The sequence below is a fragment of the Leptonotus elevatus genome, chromosome 8, assembly GCF_054856555.1.
Source record: "Leptonotus elevatus isolate MCC_2025b chromosome 8, RoL_Lele_1.0, whole genome shotgun sequence".
Classification (NCBI taxonomy): Eukaryota; Metazoa; Chordata; class Actinopteri; order Syngnathiformes; family Syngnathidae; genus Leptonotus; species Leptonotus elevatus.
In genome coordinates, this window is record NC_141246.1 from 24,808,419 (window position 1) to 24,829,589 (window position 21,171).

The following is a 21,171-nucleotide window of genomic DNA, read 5'->3' on the forward strand; positions in this document are numbered from 1 at the left end:
TCAAAACCAACCATTGTGAGTGAGGCAGACCGTCGTTGCTAATGTGCTGAAAACTGACTAGTAGTTAAACTTTGGAACTACAATATCACTGCTGGGGAATTCTGTCGCATGTAAAAATAAAACCAATGTTTATTTATCAAATTACACTTGGCTTGCAATGTGCACGACGATCTACTTACCAGCAGGTAAATATTTTTGTTTTTTAGCACTGCCATCTAACGGTTGAAGAGTGACATTTACTTAGCACCGCGCGCAATAACCATTCCAGCATAAACTGTTAATGCTTCTAAAATGAAGTATGGATGGTCCAGATACAGAATTATGGGGGCCCTCCATCCATTTGCAATCCCAGAACAGGCATCACCACACTTTGGCATACCACTGAGAGCGCACGTGATTAATGATGATGGCACAAAGACAGCAATTTTTTTTTGTTCACTGCAGGTGGATCATTTAAGTTTAGATTTAATTTCATGAATATGAGGTGGAATCAAATGGACACTATTTTATTTAAAGGTGCAAAACTATTTTTGTTTTTGTTTATAGTGTTTAGGTGACAAACGGGAGTAAAAATTGCACGTTGTTTGTAGCATCTCATCAAAAGAAAACAGATAAAAACAGTTTTTGATAGTACAAGTGGGGTGGGGGGGGGGGGGGCAATAAATGTAGTGTTTTCGTCACTTTTAATACCAAAAAAAGGTTTTGTGGCTCCCAGTGATTTGTTTTCTATGTGAGATGGTCTAAATGACTCTTTGAATAAGGTTGCCGACACCTGCTCTATACAGTAGTTGCTGCACCTCTACATAATACCAGCATAATTTTCTCCATTCCCCAGGCTTCTTGTCACACTCCAAGATCTTCTTGAACAATCTTGTCCCATACATTTTCAATCTACAAAAATGGCTAAATTAGCTATTGATAACCACTGAAAAAAATATACCTTAAACATGAACAGTATATGTACTTGTTATTATTGTATTAGATGGATAATTTCTGAACCACTAGAAGCTTGTGGTTTTCTCATATTCTCCGAGAATCATTCTTTGAGCCGAAAACATCACACAATTCTCTTATATAAGACAGAGGAAGGGGATTTCTTCATCTTCTTCTTCTTCTTTTTGTTATTATTATTATTATTATTATTATTATTATTATTATTATTATCATATGTAATCTGCAGTGGTTGAAAAATAGTAACAAGCCTAATTTTAGTTAGTAAGAGGTACAAAGTGCATATTTTGATTTTCAAACACTCAAATCAAGTACAGATAGCTGACCTGAAAAGTCAATTAGAGTAATAAAGTATTTTTGCCTCACTTGCCTCCTTACTTTCCACCACTGTGGTTGTATAAATGATTCATCAAAATGAGGTAATGTATGTAATCAGTATTCATATATTTTTATATGGGTGTTATAAACAGAGATGATAATAATAATAATAATTATTATTATTATTATTATTATTATTATTATGCCTGCTTCCCAAATATTTACATATTTGGGAAACATGTGACTGCTGATTATTCCTTACATGTTACATGTAGTGAATAATAATAATAATAATTATTATTATTATTATGCACTACATATAAACACCATAACAGTGTTACATAAATGTTTAGTTGTGAACATGTAAGGAATAATCAACAGTTACATGTTTCCCAAATATGTAAATATTTGGGAAACATGTAACTGCTGATTAAGCAGGCACGATACAGTACCTTGCAACCAATGTGTGTAGAACTTGTTATTGTTAAATATTGATATACACAGTATACAGTATGTATATCATGGCAGTAAACAACCAAAACTGAAAATGTTGATTATATGCCTATATCTTTCCCAAATATGAGAGGGAGTGAGCGAGGGAGATAGAGAGAGAGAGAGAGAGAGAGAGAGAGAGAGAGAGAGAGAGAGAGAGAGAGAGAGAGAGAGAGAGAGAGAGAGAGAGAGACAGACAGACAGACAGACAGAGCGAGAGAGACAGAGATATGAACGTTGTGCACTTTGTAGGTTACGGCCTAAAGATCAGTCCATTTATTTAGCATCAGTTAACGAGCAGATCTGCCACATAGAATATGGCGGACGCTCTCACGTGTCTTGGCAACGGGTCAACCCGCTCAAGGCGTCTGTACATGTCTGTGGCCATAGCAGACAAGCGGACAGAGAGGTAAAGCGCTGCAGCAGGGGTGAGCTTCGAGACCGCAAAATGGGTGCTACGACAGGTCTGCTCTCTGTAATTGTATCGAACATATTATAGAAGCGAAAACGATGCCACGTATTTCAGAATATCGTCCGAACAACAGCCACGGGGAATGCAAAGCACTTGACGCAACTCGGAGAATATAACACCACAGACAATAAAAGGAAGACACGGCTGTACGTCCCACCATTTTGGTTGTCAACGATGGAGCACATCCGGACGCCCAAGGTATCGTTGACGTGATATGTAAACATGGTACTGATACTGATTTCCCGGTTTGTTGTTTTCTTGGTCTGGGTTTATTTTAATGCTGTCACCGAAGCACGTCCAGTTACACTGTGGTAATGCTTCCCAAGTTGACTCATGTTACCCGTTGGCAGTGACAGGTATCCGAGCAGCATCAGGCGCTATCGCGTCACTGTGGACATTCTACAAACGGCACATGTTTATGCGGTTTTAAGATGGAACTCTTCTTCTGTGTGACCCGAGCAACCGTACTAGATTAATAGTATGAGCAGTCGCCTTCCCTATCCGCACACATCCCAATGGCGTATCCGATAATGGAATGGATTTCGTCTGAAAATAATTTACTCATGTACAATGAGATTGTACCACGATCGAGCTTCCTACAATTCATGTAAGCATCTTTTTATTATTCGGCAAAATCCTCATTATGCCCAAGTTCCAACAGTCTACGAGCATCTGCCAACAGTGACGCTGCATTGTCCTGTGAACCATCTTCCGTATCATCACATCACATCGTCATAGGGCACCTGTTTTCAAGAATTAAGAAATGATCATTATCAGCACTTCATCATTATAAAATGCAAGAATACAAACACCTTTGTTTATGTGTGTGTGTGTGTGTGTGTGTGTGTGTGTGTGTGTGCGTGTTTGTGTTTCCTAAGGTGGAAAATGTGCGTCTCTTGGACCGGTCGAAGGGCCAGAGAAAGGCCAGTGTTGGGACCCTCTACCTTTCAGCTACACATTCAATGTTTATTGAGAACAACCCTGAGACACGCAAGGAGACATGGGTAAGTGGGAAGCTGTGTGCTGCTGCTCAATAAATTAAATATAGCTTCATTTAATCCATGACAGATTCAAGGTGAGGTAGATGCTGTATGTACTGATCCCGACTCTTTGGCTCTCAGTCTACTTCTGGCATTCTGGTGGGCCACTAAGTGCAAGTAGGTGCATGCCTTGACTTGTGAACTAGGCACAACAATGTAATTACCCACCTCTCAGCTTTCATCAAGTAGTTTGATTGTTTCTTTCTGTATTAAAGGAGGAATGTGAGACACAAGACAACAATCTTGTCTTTAAAACGACTACTTCTTTCCATAACCGTTAGCATTTTATGAAAAAAAGCTCAAGAACTTCCCCATAAGAAGATGCTGACGCTGATGATTTCAAATCACAAGACAAATTACCCAACAGTTCATCATGTGTCTTATGACTTAATAGTAATTTATTTGGGGTTCTTTATGGTGCACTATGGTTGCCATTATTTGTATTGGAAAATTTATATTGCTTTGATGTAAGTCCATCTCTAGTTCCACAAAATAGTGCATATTAAGACACATAGCATAGCCAGTGGTTTAGAGCAAATATTCTAAAACAAAAGCACTCAGATTCTGGTCCTGGGTGGTCATTCAATCACGGCCTTCCAGGTCTCATGGTCATTGACAACATGAGCATTGAAGTCCCCCAGCTGAACGAGGGAGTCCCAGCGGGAATGCTCTCCAGCACCGGAGCACCCCCTCCTGGACAAAAAGGGAGGGTTCTCTGAGCTTTCTCTTAGGTGTTAGTATGGGGCACGTCAAAGAGAGCATTTTGTTTGTTTGTTTGCTTTCAAGCAAATTTTAGTGAACATATTTTAGCATTAGCATTGTGCAAGTTGCATCTTTGTGAAATGAACAAAGATAAATGCAACTTATTATTCCTTCCTGTGTCCACAATTTATTGTACTACGCCTACGGATTATAGTAAATTGTGTCTTTGTGAATTAAACAAATATATATGCAACTTGACTGTTTCAGTTAAAAGACACAAATGACTGCGGGATTTTTTTCTTCTTTTCTTAACTTATGACCACAATAGTTCCTGGACTGTCATGTCTCTCACATACTGTAAGTCCCATGTCCAAATATACAGGGTCCCACTTAGCATTTTGTGTATATCCAATTATCTTCTAACAGCCGATATCTCAGACATTAGCCGATATCATATCAATTTTTATTTTGTTTTGTAGACCCCCAGTATCGATAGCAGTATCGGCCCAAAAATCCCTTTGCGGTCAATGGGTCATTCACTACACCCCCCCCCCCCCCAAAAAAAAAGTACTCCTCTTCCATCCCACACTAGCATCATCAAGATCTACTGCGAAGAAGCAGTTTTACCTCAAAGCATTTCAAAGTCTTGTTAATGTGCCTTTTAGTTCTATTATTGGTCATTTTTAATTTATTCAATTCTATTCTATTTTGTTTTTGTCTATTCGTTCTATGGATTGTAATTTTTTAATTTGTCTTGTGTTTCAGATTTTACACAGCATGGTAAGCAGTGTGGAGAAGTTGCCCGCCACACCCACCGGTAGCCAGCTGATCTTGCGTTGCAAAGATTTCAGGATCTTCCAGCTTCTCATGCAACAGGAGAAATATTGTTTTGATGTCCACACCTCGTTATTAAGATTGTCACGACCAGGTGTGTGTGTTTTGAAGGGCTAACTGTGTCTTTTATTCTGTATATGTGGAACCTAATTCCATCTTTGACAAATCACTTCCTCCTCACCCAGGTGAATGGCGAAAGAGACCATGTACATGACATGGCACCCGTGGGAACTTTAAAAGTCTACAATGTCTTTTTTTTTTAACACTTGACTTGACAAGCTGTTACCACATAGCCACCCAAGATGACAATAGATGATATTTAGGCTTCTTTCGTGATACATGTATCATATTATAGTTGTAGAAATACAAACTAGGGGTGGGAATCTATGGGTACCTCACGATTCGATTCCGATGCATCACTGCATTGGCTTACATTTTATAGTCCATGTTAAACACTGGTTTACAATAGTGTGTCAAGACAAATAAAAAAAAGTGCCAATGGCAGCATTTGCTGTAAAAAAAAAAGTCCAACTTCTATTAACAATGCATTTACAAAAACATTTAAATTTATCAATCTGATTTAGCGTAACCTGTATTTTAATACCCGGGACTGTCTGGCAACCAGTTCAGGGTGTATCCCGCCTACTGCCCGAAGCCAGCTGGGATAGGCTCTAGCGCCCCCCGCAATCCTTGTTAGGACTAAGCGGTTAAGAAAATGGATGGATGTATTTTAATACATGAAAGTGCAATATGCAGCAGACAACATGCTATTCGTCTTTTATTTAAACTTAAAAAAATTGTTTTTAATACCTCTGAATCGATTCAGAATCTATTTAGTACGATGATTAAAAAAAACTTAATTATCCTTCCCACCCTTTATACAATTACAAACCCAATTACAACTTCCAGTGAAGTGGGGACAATGCGTTATTGTTAAACATAAATAAAAAGATAATGCAATGATTTGCAAATCATGTTCAAATTGAATACACTACAAAGGCAAGATAGTTATTGTTCAAAGTGATAAACTTTATTGTTTTTAGCAGATTATTACCATAGAATTTTATGGCTGCAACGCATTCCACAAAAGCTGGGGCAGGGTCATGTTTACCTCTGTGTTACATTACCTCTTCTTTTAAAAACATTTGGGAACTGAGGACACTCATTGTTGAAGCTTTGTAGGTGGAAATCTTTCCCATTTTTGCTTGATGTACAGCTTCAGCTGTTCAACAGTCCGGGGTCTCAGTCGTTGTATCTTACCCTTTAAAATGTGCCACACGTTTTCAATGGGAGACAGGTCTGGACTGCAGGCAGGCCAGTCTATTACCCACACTCTTTTACTACGAAGCCACACTGTTGTAACACGTGCAGAATGTGGCTTGGCACCTTCTGCTGATATAAGCAGGGGTGTCCATGAAAACAATATTGCTTCAATGGCAGCATATGTTTTTCCAAAACATGTATGTACCTGTCAGCATTAATGGTACCTACACAGATGTGTGAGTTAACCATGCCATTGGCACTAACACAGCCCCATACCACCATCACAGATGCTGGCTTTTGAACTTTGTGTCCATAACAGTCCGGATGTTTCTGTTCCTCTTAGTCCAGAGGATACGACATCCACAATTTCCCAAAACAATTTGAAATGTGGACTCGTCAGACCACTTTTCCACTTTGGATCAGTCCATCTTAGATGAGCTCGGGCCCAGAAAAGCTGGCAGCGTTTCTGGCCTGAGTGTTGTTGATAAATGTCTTTTGCGTTTGTATAGTAGAATTTTAAGTTGCACTTACGGATGTAGCGCCCAACTGTATTTACTGACATCGGTTTTCTGAAGTGATCCTGAGCCCATGTGGTGATATCCTTCACATTGATGTTGGTTTTTATACAGTGCCGCCTGATGGATCAAAGGTCATGGGCATTCAATGTTGGATTTCGGCCTTGTCGCTTACATGCAGTGATTTTTCCAGATTCTCTGAATCCTTTGATGATATTATGGACAGTAAAGGATGAAATCCCTAAATTCCTTGCAATTGTAAATCGAGGAACATTGTCCTTAAACTGTTTGACCAGTTTCTCACACACTTATTTACAAAGAGGTGAACTTCGCCCCATCTTTGCTTGTGAATGACTGAGCAATTCCGGGAAGCTCCTTTTATACCCAATCATGGCACCCACTTGTTCCCAATTAGCCTGTTCACCTGTGGGATGTTCCAAACAGGTGTTTGATGAGCATTCCTCAACTTTCTCAGTCATTTTTGCCACCTGTCCGAGTTTTTTTGGAACGTGTTGCAGTCATAAAATTATTTTGTTAATGATTATTTGCTTAAAACAATTAGGTTAATCAGTTTGAACTTTAATTATCTTGTTTTTGCAGTGTATTAAATTAAATATAGGTTGAACATAATTAGCAAATTTGTGTATTATTTTTTTCTTTTCTTTTTTAAAGGAGTCTCAATGTCATTGGAATTGGGTTTGTAAATGAAAACAAATTAATGTACCGGTACATGTATTTAACTTTGGTCTGCAGACACCAGCCATATTATTATTATTATTTTTTTTTTTTGTAGTAGTAGTAGTAGTAGTAGTTGTAGTAGTAGTAAGTTCAGCTTCAAACACTCATGTCATCAACCCGTTGTCTTGCAGGACAGGAAGCCCGCTAACCTGTTTTCTGGGTTTGGTCTTGTGATCTACAGCATATAGTCAATTATTTGACACGATGTTGAAAAAGAAAATACAGCATTTCATACATATTTATTGAATAATTTCTATTTTCAGAAAAGTACAGTGAGCTGTACTGTCTGTCCTTCAATCCCAATATTAACAAGGAGGAGAGGCAAGCGTCATGGAGTTTCATAGACCTCATGGCCGACTACAAAAGAATGGGAGTTCCAAATAACCTCTGGGTTGCTTCATCTGCCAACAGTGAATACAGGGTTAGTTGCTCTGCTTGTGATCCTTTTACCTAACCTTTTCATTTTGACATGATGTATCTATATGCATGTATGTGTTCGTCTATGAGTCTATCCGTCTATCTATCCTTCCATCAGGGCTCAGCAATATATTGCTTTAATCGGTATTTGCAGAGGATAGGGACCATGTTGACCTGTGAATAGCGAAAATCCATGTATAACTGAAGTTTTAAAAATATTTTTTAAACCCCCCAAATTAAAAACAAAACGCTGATAAACATTCAATATGTGTTTTTTCATGAAAAACTGAGATATGATGGGGAAAAGCCCCAAACCATGAAAAAATAAAAATAAAATAATCTAGAGCTTTGGGGTACTTGCATGTTGGGGCACTGGCACATTGGAATTAGAATTTTTTGAAAATGGCATAATAAACCTCTATGTATGGATTTATTTATTTATTTTTGCCAGGCCTGATGTTTGCGCAAAATTTCATGAGATGTCATACATGTTTAGACCAACCAAATTAGCATAATTTTTCTTGGCAAGTAGTGCGAGGCACAACAACAGCTTTCGGCGAAATAAAAAGTTTAGCTTTTACTTTTCGTCGGGAACATCTTTTGATGAAATACACAGATTTACGTCAGTCGGATAAAATCTGTGGGATGAGTTCTATATAATGTGATCTCTATAGCAGGTGTTAGAGTAGACAATATTTATATTCTACTCTTTGCGTGTTCAATTAACTGAATGGTGAGATTCTGGTGAAGAAGTCCCTTTGCAAAGGTATCAAAAGCTTTTGATGACAACAATTGAACTCACTCAAACAGTGGTCTGTTCAGATTGTGTCCTCTCTACTCCGGCACATCATTATTTATTGAAAAGTGGGTGAATACGAAAAGTCTCCTCCCATCAGCCCACAGTACATTTGTTTACAACTCAGTGAATACAAGAAAATCCCTCTCTCCTCCCTCAGCGAGTTCAGCAAGTTCCCATAGGTATAAATCAGATTAGAGAAAAACAATCATACATCAGCCTGTCTCTTCCGACCGGTACCAGACTACACTCCCTTCAAGATAGCAAATGGAAGAAACCCGTTGCCCTTCTCCTCTCATAAATCTGAGACAGATAAGAATACAATACTTATTCATTGAGCCATACTGAGTTAACATAATTATACCTACATCTACACAGCTATAACTAAATTCAAAATGGTTAAAATATAAAGTAAAACAGTAAAAATGTTAACAAAGTTAACACAGGCCAAAAATGGGGCAACATTTTAAAGTAAATCCAAAATGGCGGACGTCCTTTTAGGTTTAACATATAGCCCTAAGAGTACAACTGAGACTTATTTGTTAAAAAATTTGTATGGGCGTTTGCGTTTTTGAGCCACATGAAGTTACAACTTCAAACTTTTCGCCAGGCTCGATGGGTGTGCAAAATTTGGTGAGTTTTTGAGCATGTTTAGGTCGTCAAAAATGCGATATATTTTGGAGAAGAAGAAGAAGAATTTCTACATATACAATAGCGACCTCGCAGCGGTAGCTGCTCGGGCAAACCAGGACGGCAAACAAGGAGTATGCGGGGGTCCATTGTATTGTATTTTAATGCCCTCGAATGTGGTTAAGAATGAAACGATTGCTGATAGACTTTACACAGATCTGATCAGCTGGACGGGCTTGGCAGATATTTTGCATTAAATACAAATCTACAGATCAATTAATGATGTTATTTATCTGCGTCGCAAAATTACGGAAAACACAATTTTGTTCACTCAAGGGACATTCTGTGCTTTTCATGCTCTGTGCTGCTTGTTAATTATCTAAGGTTTCTCAGCATATACAGTCAGAAGAAGAAGAAGAAGAAGAAGATTTTTTTTTCTAAATTTTTTCATTTTAGGGATACTTTTTAGGGTTTAATTGTTATTTTCCCGCCAATGCATTTCAATTTTGACAATTTGTGGCCGGGCTGGTCCCAATGTCCCACAAATAGCAGGGATCAATTGTACAGTAAATAAAAAAGTTGATTGAACAGATTGGTCCATCTTCTGTTCGGATCAGTGATCTTTTTTTCTTCTTCTTCTTACTTTGTGATCGGCGCCCAAAATCCTGACCACGTAAAACCTAGTTGCTGATCCATTTCTGCCACTGTATCCCCACAAGCGGTAACAGTTTTAACAACAGTGCTACGTCTCTGCTGTTTTAGCTGTCCCTTTTTCACTGACTTTTGCTATTACAGCCGTTTCTTTTTTCTCCAGTCAGTTTGTACAAAATGGGAAGATGTAACAACCTTGGACTAGTTCCCCCATGAGCCAGCTGTATAGAAAGTAGCAACATATATTTTAGAATCAGTGAACAATACAAAATAAAATATTATGTGCCATTTTTTCCCAGATATGTGAAACGTATCCATCAGAGCTATTTATTCCAAAGTCAGCCTCACCTACCGTCATTTTGAGCAGCTCCAGGTTCAGGAGCCGTGGACGATTTCCTGCTCTGTCATACTTTCACCAGGACACACTGGTCAGTTTTTCAGACAAACATAATGAACAAAGTGAGTATAGTAAGATGATGATGATTCATTGCCATTTAGGCTGCAGTGTGCAGGTGTAGTCAGCCATTGTCAGGCTTCAGTGGGCGTTGTCAGGAGGATGAGGCGATGCTGCAAGCTGTGATGAAATCCAACCCTGGAAGTGCCTACATTTATGTGGTAGATACGAGGCCCAAGGTAACAAACACACTCATCACACACCGAGGAGAGCTTTAGAGACAAATTGCTTTGTCAATTGAGTTATACTATTGCCATTGTACAATACTCATTACAAGTGTGTGTCCAGCTGAATGCCATGGCAAACAGAGCTGCTGGTAAAGGCTATGAGAACGAGGACCACTACACCAACATCAAGCTGCACTTTATTGGCATAGAAAACATTCATGTGATGAGGAACAGCCAACAGAAAATGATTGACGGTAAGTAAGACTGTAGCCCCTTTACATACTGTCCTGAGAAGATGTATTTTGTTTTCATTTTCTTTGATCACTGTCCTGTCCATGAAGGATTGATACAGTCAGTGGTTAAGGATGGTCTGGTTATTTACCAGTTTCCGACGTAGTGTCAGAGGCATAGCCGAGGCAGTAAAGTGTGAAGTCCAAAAATCCTGGCTCTCTACTGTTACGCCTCTGATGTGCCATTCTAAGCCAGTGTGAAAGCAGCTTTTGCTTGTCAATTAAATAATGCAAAATGATTGATGATGCTGATGATCTTGCCTGTGTGTGAATTTCCTTCTGTCTTCCATGCAGTGGGCGAAATGCGATCTCCATCAATGACTGACTTCCTTTGGGGTCTGGAAAATTCTGGTTGGCTGAAACACATTAAAGCTATTCTCGATGCTGGAGTCTTCATTGCCAGGGTACAACGCTTATTTCTTAAACACTGTGAAGTAACACCTTTGTTGACTTTAGTATATACAGTATGCTAGCTACAGTATATGACAAATGGGGGTTAAAATGATAGTACTGTATGTTATCATTAAAAACATAAATCGTATTTAACATAGTAGTTAATGAAGCTGGTAGTTGCTATAGTTTTTGACACATAAATGTATAGAACGATGTATTTTCAGGCGGTGGCTGATGAAGGCGTCAGTGTGTTGGTCCACTGTTCAGATGGCTGGGATAGGACAGCTCAGGCCTGTTCTGTAGCCAGTGTACTGTTGGATCCATTTTACCGAACCATCAAAGGAATGATGGTAAACACACAGACACACACTATTTATAGCTCTGAGACTTTAATTTAGAATGATGAAGGAGCTCTGATCTACTGGTCGGTGGTGGAAGAACCACCCTTGTAATATGATGTGCTTATACCGGGATGTGGCTGATGTATTTTCTCTCTTATAAATGATTTATGCCTTCTTCTCTCTTGTAGGTGCTGATAGAAAGAGATTGGGTTTCGTTTGGTCACAAGTTCTCCCACAGGTCTGTAACTGGTAAAAGTTGACAGCACATGAACATAAGATCACAAGTTATAATTACTGTTGTGATTTATTTTATTATTTTCAAATTAAATACTGAAAAGCTATACTGTAATTTAAGTTAACTACTCAATAACTGACAAAAAATATGCAGCTAAATCTGTTGCTTTGTAGTTGTAGTTTTTGTATTTTGTTCTCTCCAGCTTCTCCAAAAGCCACCCTGAAAAATCATGCATTGACACTTTTTTTCCCCCCGTGTTCAGATGATTCAGAGAACATTTGTTTTTATTTGTTTAGGTATGCCCACTTGGATGGCGATCCCAAAGAGGTGTCCCCGGTTATTGATCAGTTCTTGGAATGTGTGTGGCAGCTGTCTCAACAGTTTCCATGTGCCTTTGAGTTTAACGAGTGCTTCCTAATTGCTATACACAAACACGTCTACTCCTGCCATTATGGGACCTTCCTGGGCAACTGTCAGAAGGAACGCAAGGATATGAGGTATAAATACAATTCACTCACTCCGGCAAGGTCAAGAACCTTATGAGCTACAAGAGAGCTTGTTTCAGCAATAATTCAATAACATTGAAAATGTTTCTGTTGATTAACAAGCAGGAATGTGGACATTAAAATGAAATTAGTTATGAACTTGTGTTCTCAATTTTGGTATCCATAAATGTAACAAGCAAATGTTTTCCTTTATTCAATCATTTTTCTTGCACAGCTTTCCACATCAAATAAAAAAGGTAACGTTTCAAACATCTGAGGCCTTTTACAAATTTGTTGGCAAGGACAGAATGCATTATTGTGTGACTGATGATGCGAACAAAGCCAACCATAAACAGAAACCATCCAACGTTAGTTTTATCATCCCTCGCTGAACTTGATGCCACATGCCTCATAATGCCTGATACTATTTAATTTATGATTCAGTTCTTGCTTTGTAGTAGCTATGAAGCAATGAGACGTCGTCTGACTTTGTCCAACAGGAGGTTAATTTCGTTCTCTTAAATTGACATCTGCAGGAATTATTACTATGTTTCAAACTTAAAGGCTGAACTCAAATCAGTTATCCTACAATCAACGCTATCCTACGAGCCACAGTTTTCCACTGATCTTCAAAATTTCTAGAATTAGGGGGTCAGTGGCAATGTTCCCTCTAAGCTGCGCGCGTGCGCAATCGCGCACTGCCCGCACATTCTCAGCGCACAAGAAAATCTATCCAGCGCATAAACAACATCAACATAACGTATTAATTAATATCTAATATTAGACTTAATCTAATCTAATTAATTCGCCCAATAATATTGTTTTTTTGTTTCTCACTCAGTGAGTGACAGGTGTCCAGCCAATGATACGATACGGTTCACTTACGGTACGAAGCCAATCATGGCATTGACGGTGCTTGCGTCTGGGCCCTGTCTATATGCGCCGTGCAGGTTAGCTAGCAGGTTAATAGATGCTAATACAAACCCCACATCATGGCGAAACGAACAGGCAGCGACACATCCACTCACCAAGCCACAGTAAAAAAGAAATGCAGTTCTTTTAAGATGGAATGGTTGTCGGAGTATGTGCAAATTGAAGAAAAAGCGGTGAAATTGGGTGAGATTTTTTATTTTTCAAGTGAGAAAGGTCTACTCTGCAAAACATGCAGCGATGCCAAAGTAGCAAGTGAGTTTTCAGAGGGAAAAATGTGGATTGAATGGAAGCTGGACTATCTCAAGCGTCACGTTCAGTATAAAAGTAATTTAAAAGCTGTCGAAACTGTACGAAGACTCAAGATGGGACAGGGGATTGGTACATTATAATAAAGCGTGCATATCTGATATTGCTCACAGTAGTCCTCAGTTTGCTCAGGGAGCTTGTGTGTATGCCCAAATACATGAAAAATTAGAGGGAACATTGGTCAGTGGTCTGCTAGGGCTGTTAACAAACACTGTTCATTAATTTAAAGGTTATTTTCTATCTGAGTTGACTATTTTTTGTCTCTGATGTAGAAATATGATGTACTTTAAACCAGTGGTCCCCAACCACCAGGTACCAGTGAGGCCGTGGTGGGCTGCACAGTTGGAAAAATTATGAAACAAAAAAAACAAAAACTTTTGGTTTGTTTATTGTCCAAGGCTAAAAATAAATAAATACAAATATTATGAAAAGTGACCAAATTCTCTCCGTTAGAACTGTCTGTTGGACTCTTGACACATGTCAAGGTGCTAATTATCTTGGTTGCATAGTGTAGCGCGAAAATGAGTAAAAAAGAAAAAAATACATTATTTGAAAAGTTTCTTTGCAACGGGTCCAGTGATGAGACAACACAAGAGCCTATGACCAAGAAGAAAGAGGAAGGTGCATTCACAGACAATAGCAGACCTACTTGAAATATGGATTTACGGCGACAGGTGATTGTCATGCACGAGGCCTGCTCTGCATTATATGCGCCGAGTGGCTCTTGATTTAGCGTTATGGTGAGTTATTCATGGACTTTACATTTGTTCCGTGGTGCCTTGTTATGTTGGCACATTTCAAGAGGACACTGCTAATATAGTTACATAAAAATGTGGCTTCACGGTTATTGTTACAATATAGCTACAGGTGCTACCATAGTGACCATTGTTACCCTTTTTATGGTGCCTGTGCTGCTAGTACACTGTTTCTTAGCCCCAATCCTGGAGTACCCCTATCCAGCTTGTTTTCCATGTCTCCTCAGCCAACACAGCTGAAGATCGTTATCAGGCTTCATGCAGAGCTTGCTGATTAGCCGATCGTTTGAAACACGTGTTGCTTGTAGGAGACATGGAAAACAGGCTGGATAGGGATACTCGAGGACCAGGGTTGTGAACCACTGTGCTAGTACATGTACATAAAATGGATGTGTGGTTGTTTTAGCATGTCATTAATCAGAGAACCCCTTTCCCCACGCAGTTACTGGGCCGCGAAAGTTGTGGGCTTGTGTGAATTGGCCCGTGGCCCCAAAAAAAAGGTTGGGGACCGCTGCTTAAATTGATTAGATTACATACATTCCAAGAGATTGAGCACATTTCATTTGGATTCATGCAAATAACTGTTGCAATGTTGTGTGTATCAGGCTTCATGAGCGGAGTCATTCGGTGTGGCCCCAGATGTGGAAAGACAGGGCGGACTTCACCAATCCACTGTACAAGGCTGAACTGAGTCAATGTCAGGGCGTCCTCAGACCTAACACCACCCCCTACTGTTTCAAGTAAGTCATTGCGGGATGGATTCGCAAGTACCACCGCAAGATATACATCACCACACTTAATTAATATTTATGAGTCTAGCGAGGGGGTCAAACTCAGCCAGCCAGTCATGCTAGACCATAGGTGTCAAACTCCGGTCCTGCAGGTTTTGGATGTTTCCGTTCTCCAACACAGCTGATATATGATCAGCTCATCAGCAAGCTCTGCATAAGCCTGATAACGATCCTGCTGATTGGAATCAGCTTGTGTTGGAAGAGGAAACTCCAGGACCGGAGTTTGACTTTTATGTGCTAGACGCATGTAAACAGTCTACTCGATGTCTACTGTAGAGATGGGACGTTTGACACTGAGACTCCGGAGCATGTGTCAGCCGAGTGAGACAGACTGCTCGAAACAATGTATCAAAAGCCCCGATCAAACCTCCGTGATCACGTGCTGATGACGTATGCGACTTTATGCGCGCTAATGAGATACCGGAAATTACGTAACTGATTCAAACCTTTTGGCGCGGTGTCAGCTGTCAAAAGGAGACACCAAACATTATCCAAATCATGTTTATAAAAATCAAATGAGTAACAGGACATCACATTGAACCATAGTACTGGTACAGTGTCAAAATATTGCAACACTTCCATGTGTACCTGATGATCATTAGACAGACACAAATGTAAGACTGAATGTACTGGTGTTATGTTGGAATATAAATCAATCAGGCGAATCACTTTGAAGATTATAGCTGCTATGACTCCAGCTGACCACCAGATGTCACCGTACGATCTATCTTATGGGGCTTTGAGACTTCGACTCTTTTTCCAAATCAATCAGCCGAAAGCCTCAAAAGCTTCACAAGGCTTCATTGTCCCATCTCTACTGTGCTAAATCTACTAATTATGTTCGAGAATGATATCCCTGGTGCCAAACTGGTAAATGTTCAATTAAGGAGATGGCTTGAGTGTTCGATGGCTGAAATAGACGGAAAAGAGCTGACCTAATCCAGAGGTAAAGTTTTTTTTTCTCCCCCTCAAAACTTCGTCCTACGCAATTGACACTGACATTCTCCAGTTTAAACAAGCTAGCCTTCCTTTAGCACAGTGGTGCCCAAGTCCGCTCCTCGAGAGCCTCTATCCAGCCTATTTTCCATGTTTCCCTCCTGCAGTGCAGCTGAATCTAATGATCAGCTAATCAGCAAGCTTTGCAGAAACCTGATAACGATCCTGATCATGAATCAGGTGTGTTAGTGGAGTGGAGGGTGTGGTAGGCGGTTGTGCCTTCTGCCCCCGCCCGGTTGGGAGGGGCCCCGCTGGTCGCTCCTCTTAACTCACTGCACTAGTTTTGCACAATAAACTTTGTTAATAGACACATGTGGTCTGGTGGGGTGCCTGGCGGGCCTGCCGTGTCCCGTTCTGCTGCGTAGGGCTTGGGGCGCGGGCCGTGTTGGGGTGGGGGCGCGCTCCTGGCTCCTGGGTTTGCTCTCCGGCCGGTGGCCCCTGGGGGGCCCTGGGAGGTTGTGCTTGCTCTGTCCTGGCCGGGGTCGACGGCTACCCCGGGGTCGACGGCTCCCCTCTCTGGTGGAGGTTTTCATGCATGCCAGATCCACCACACCAGCATCTACCGAAATTCAAACACAATCTGCTTCTTCCTCTGGTTGTTGAATCGTGGAGGCTGATGTCTGTGGATCTCACTCTGCTTCATCTATCCTTCTTTCCTTTCCTCAGTCTTTCCTTTGGTCTCTTGCGGTCTCCCTAATTTGTTGGAATTTAGATGTTTCTGGGGTTGGTGAAAGATTCTGGTTGGTAACCCGGTGGGTAGTAGGTGATGTCTGGTCAGTTCTGGATTTCACTTTCCTTTCTTTTCTTTGATCCTTCCTCGGGTCTCCTGACAACCTCGCGACTCTCGCTGGATTCTGAAGTATTCGGTTTAGGTGAACGGTGTGGGATTTTTAGTACACACTCACCCGCACGCACACATACACCCGCACATTCTCATGCACATACTCACGCACATACAAAAAAAGAAGAAGAAAAGCGAGAGAGAGAGAGAGAGAGCAATGATGATGACATGTCAAATCGTTAAGATTACCGAATTAACAATACTGAGCTTTCTCTTGAACAAAAAAAAAACGTGTGTTAATGGAGAGAAACATGGAAAACAGGCTGGATAGGGGCTCTCGAGGACCGAAATTGGGCACCCCTGCTTTAGCACCATATGCCCTGTCTGTCATATCTGGTTCTCTTACGTCTTTGACAGTTGTTGGGGGGTACATTTTAATTGCTTTTTTGTGTGTGTAGCGATCGCAATTCTACTCAAATTCTTGGGCACAACCAACAAAATTGGCTAAACCTCAATTATTTTAATTATTATATCCTTCCCACTTATAAACCTGTTTCCTCAATTCAGAAAAGGCCCTACAGATAAATATCTATACATGTCACAGCTGCACAAAAGGCAAAATGTTTTTTTTTTTTTAATCAGGCTGTAAGCAAGACAGGTCCGAACATTAGCATTTGTGACAAACGCCTAAAAATAAAATAAAGACAATCGCTTACCTATTCGAGACGGCGGTGGCCGACAAGGGCAGGATTGTCATCGTAGGAACATGCATGCATGGCCCCCAACAAAATGTTTACTACATATGAAGGTGAAATGCTCACTTCGCTGGCATTAAACAGCTCTTTCAGACGTCCGCACAAGTTGATCCCCATTCACATTTATCCCTCTGAAGTTTGGGCTTCGGGAAACGAATAAAAAATACATCCTTCATATGTGGACGGTTGTAGGGTTTGGAGTCGTTCCAGAACAGCTATGTTTACTCTGCATGTTTTTTTTCCGGAGATAAACGAGAACAAAACATGCACTACTAACAAAGGTCATCAATGAGCCGGCTTCATTTTTGATCTCCTTCCTGTTCAAGCTGCTGAAGTCACATGACATTGCGGTCTAAAAATAGCATTCGTGTGGTACCCCATTCAATAGAAGTGAAACAATAACTTGACTAGTAATTGTTCAGTATTACACATTAATTTTATGGAGTTCATTGATACAAGCAAGCTATCATTCATTTTCATTTACCCCCAAAATATACTTTGGATTTTCTAAAATATTTTTTAAAAAGTTGTATTTATAAAAATTCCATTTGCACTTCATGTGGTATATTTTTGTTTTGCACAGCACACTTGAACCAAATCACAGGCATGTAAGAGATGTCACAGTGTGCCTTGCTTAAGGACACCTTCCAGTAGCACTTCACAACAAGTTTCCAATTTTGTCCACAACAGGATTTGAAAGTGTGCCCTCTGGCTCCGTAACAATGAACTACTGCTCCCCATACTACTTTCTACTTGTCCTTTTTTTTTTAGAATGTGGAAGGGACTCTATAACCACATGGAGCGGTCGACGCCTCCTTGCCAGTCACCTGCAGACTTCCTGTCTGCAATGAGAGAGGAGTCCCAGCAGCTGGAGGAGGAGCTGACCAATCACCAGGAGGTACCATCAGGAGGAAACGCTCACCACCACCCGGGCTCCAGACAAGGCATACAACACACAGAACACTCATGATACCACTACAAATCTCCCTTCTCTACTTCTGTTATATGTTTGCAAGTATGTCGTAACTTCCATTAGGGCTGTGCAATTAATCGAAATGGGCTCTTTGCACAAATCCGCAACTTCCTGAACTCAATACCAATCCATCATTTCCTGTCTTTCATGAGTGGACAATCTGATTAATCCAGGTGTGCCTGACCTCGGTGACCACGACAACAATGGCCAGACACACCTGGATTAATCAGATTGTCCACTCATGAAAGACAGAAAATGATGGCTTGTTATTGAGTTCAGGAAATATTCGAGCTTTGCAAAGAGCCCATTTAATTACAATTTCAATTATTACACTCCACAATTACAAAATCAGCATAATCGTGTGTGTAAATATATATATATTTTTTGTGTGAAAACAACTAATTTAACACGAGATCTCCCAAAGCAGTCATTTTGAGGGTTCTCAACATTGGATTTGTTGTTACTCTGTTTACATAGATCAACGTTGTTCCTGGCCTTTTGACTTTTCCTCTCTCTGTATCTATATCATTACTGCCCTGCCATTTTATTGTATTAAAAATAAAAAAATATTTAGGAGTAATTACTACTTTAGCTCCACGACCGTCAATTTGACTGCTCTATTCATTTCACTGTAAATATTTCGCGTTGCTTAGCCTGAGAGTCGCGGGGTTGCGCCGCTGGTCTTCTGTAGCAACTACCATTCAGCGCGGAGGCATTTGGCTAGGTCACCATGTTGAATAAAAAAAAAACTATACTAGAAAGAAGACTTTACACAGTTACATTCTGAGAAGCTGAGCGAGAGTCTGACGAATCACGATGAGTTGGTTGCTGGATCGCTCTGTAGTTTCAGACAGCAAGTCCAAGCAAGACCAGCCCACCTCCGCTAAAAGGAGCCGTGAACCGCTCCACTGCAAGTGGCGACGCAGCTCAAGGTAGAGTTAGATGTGATTGAGTCATGACGTTTTGGGCAGTACAAGCCATCCAATCCAAATTAATGAACCCATTTTCTGCAGAAAAGCAAGAGAGGGGCTTTATTAGTTACTCAAAACAGCGAGTAATAATCCTATTAGGCAATTACGTGAGAGCGTGAGCGCAAGCCGTCAAAATTACTGCTCTGGGAGATCTAGTTGTTTTAGAATTCTCGTAGTGCTAGTGTTAATAAAATGTAGTTTCATCCAAAAGGAACTTGCATGATTATAGTGTTTCAAATAATTTTATTTGTCTTAATATTTTTTATTTATCATTAATTTTTTACCAAAATAAAAATAAATGATCGTCCTATTGCAGTGCACATGCTGCACTCCAACTTGCCAACATAAATAAATAGATAAATATATATTATTATAAATTCAGTTTGGTCCAAAAATAACTTACATAATTATAGTGTTTCTATCTTTTTTTAAATTGGCCTTAATATTTTGAAATGCTTAAACATTTTTTCGTTTTGAACCCAAAAATAAATAATTGTTTGAATAATCGTGATTTCAATTATTGCCAAAAATAATCGTGATTATTATTTTTTCCATAATTGAACAGCCCTAACATCAATAAGTTCTATCAAACTGCATCACTCAGTTACACTCGAATGACTATTTGTGTGCTGTTGAGCATTTCGAAATGCAAACCACTGCAACGATATTGGCACTTAAATAGCAAGAGCGATCAATCAGTCAATGTTCTGCCAAAGCTTCACACATTTCCCAACTTTGTTTCACAAAATTAAAGAAATGTGTCTTAGTAATTTCCCTGAAGAATCCGTGGTGAGTAAATAAAGAGGACTTGTCACTTCTCTTTCTTATGCAGAGAATATCTGCGCTAACAGGGAAGCCAATAATGTGGGAGAAAGTAGTGGTTAAAAGGAGGACTCGGCGCATCCAGCAGAGACACTGTGGGCCGGACCCACCCATCACACACACAATCCCAGTCACCAGCCCCGCACAGGACCCCAGGACCTTTGGACCAGCCAGTGAAATCGCTATGGTCAAGGACCCCGCTCTCGCCCTTCCTCTCGGTCAGCCCGTCCAGCTCAAACACGTCACCGCCGATGACATCTCCTTCTCCAGTGACCTTCTGGAGTCTGGCGTAGCTGACCTCAGCAGCCGGTCATCCAGCGCTGGGGAGGAGGGCAAGGACCCAGAGACAGACGAATTAGCCTTCTCTACTGCCTGACTCGAAACTTTCAAAAATAATTGGAGAGGAAGACCGGAAAATATAGCTGTTAGCATTGTTTTATTTTAAGTTGCCAACCCCCACCCTTTTGACAAAGGTCATTTTTATGTTATTTAAGATGAGAAAAACTTTTTTTAATTATTATTTAAACAAAACTTGAGCGCTAATTTGCTGTCATTTGTACTTTTAAGAAATGCACTTTTAATACGGCGCTGTTATACATTTCATGCAAGCTGACTGAAATATTGCTCAATACGAACCTCACGAGAGCTTTTTACATTACAATTAGGAAGTGGCTGCTGCATTAACAGGTTCATTCATTATTATTATTTTTGTCACAAAAACACTTATTTCTGTAGTCATGTAACTTCATAAGATAGACCGTCCTGTTTTGGGAAATACGTCTGAAGCAGTTGGTGCAGAGACATCTACGTTGGTTATCATAGTAAATATCTAAGTGACTCAGCAAGAGAAGAAATTCATGTAAAAAAACATTTTGTTGACATTGGCCAAAACCTTGTACCTCCT

At 40.2% G+C, this 21,171-nt stretch overlaps 1 protein-coding gene across 3 annotated transcripts in view; it reads left to right on the forward strand.

Annotated features, from left to right (window-relative positions):
* The first annotated feature begins 1,980 nt into the window (after positions 1-1,980).
* LOC147170285 (phosphatidylinositol-3-phosphate phosphatase MTMR7-like) overlaps positions 1,981-21,171 on the forward strand; it is a 20,299-nt gene continuing 1,108 nt past the window's right edge. The window contains exons 1-14 of one of the 3 annotated variants that reach the window (XM_086082952.1): positions 1,981-2,431; positions 3,112-3,237; positions 4,741-4,903; positions 7,589-7,746; positions 10,119-10,247; positions 10,318-10,452; positions 10,562-10,694; positions 11,025-11,134; positions 11,348-11,473; positions 11,653-11,702; positions 11,996-12,196; positions 14,784-14,918; positions 18,273-18,399; positions 20,278-21,171. The exon at positions 20,278-21,171 is cut by the window's right edge and continues 1,104 nt beyond it. In XM_086082952.1, the coding sequence (XP_085939078.1) occupies positions 2,408-2,431; positions 3,112-3,237; positions 4,741-4,903; positions 7,589-7,746; positions 10,119-10,247; positions 10,318-10,452; positions 10,562-10,694; positions 11,025-11,134; positions 11,348-11,473; positions 11,653-11,702; positions 11,996-12,196; positions 14,784-14,918; positions 18,273-18,399; positions 20,278-20,643 (1,983 nt within the window). In that variant the 5' untranslated portion in view covers positions 1,981-2,407 and the 3' untranslated portion in view covers positions 20,644-21,171. Of the gene's footprint in view, positions 2,432-3,111; positions 3,238-3,301; positions 3,391-4,740; positions 4,904-7,588; positions 7,747-10,118; positions 10,248-10,317; positions 10,453-10,561; positions 10,695-11,024; positions 11,135-11,347; positions 11,474-11,652; positions 11,703-11,995; positions 12,197-14,783; positions 14,919-18,272; positions 18,446-20,277 lie in introns of those variants that run through there. The other 2 variants (XM_086082955.1, XM_086082954.1) reach the window with 2 other exon arrangements.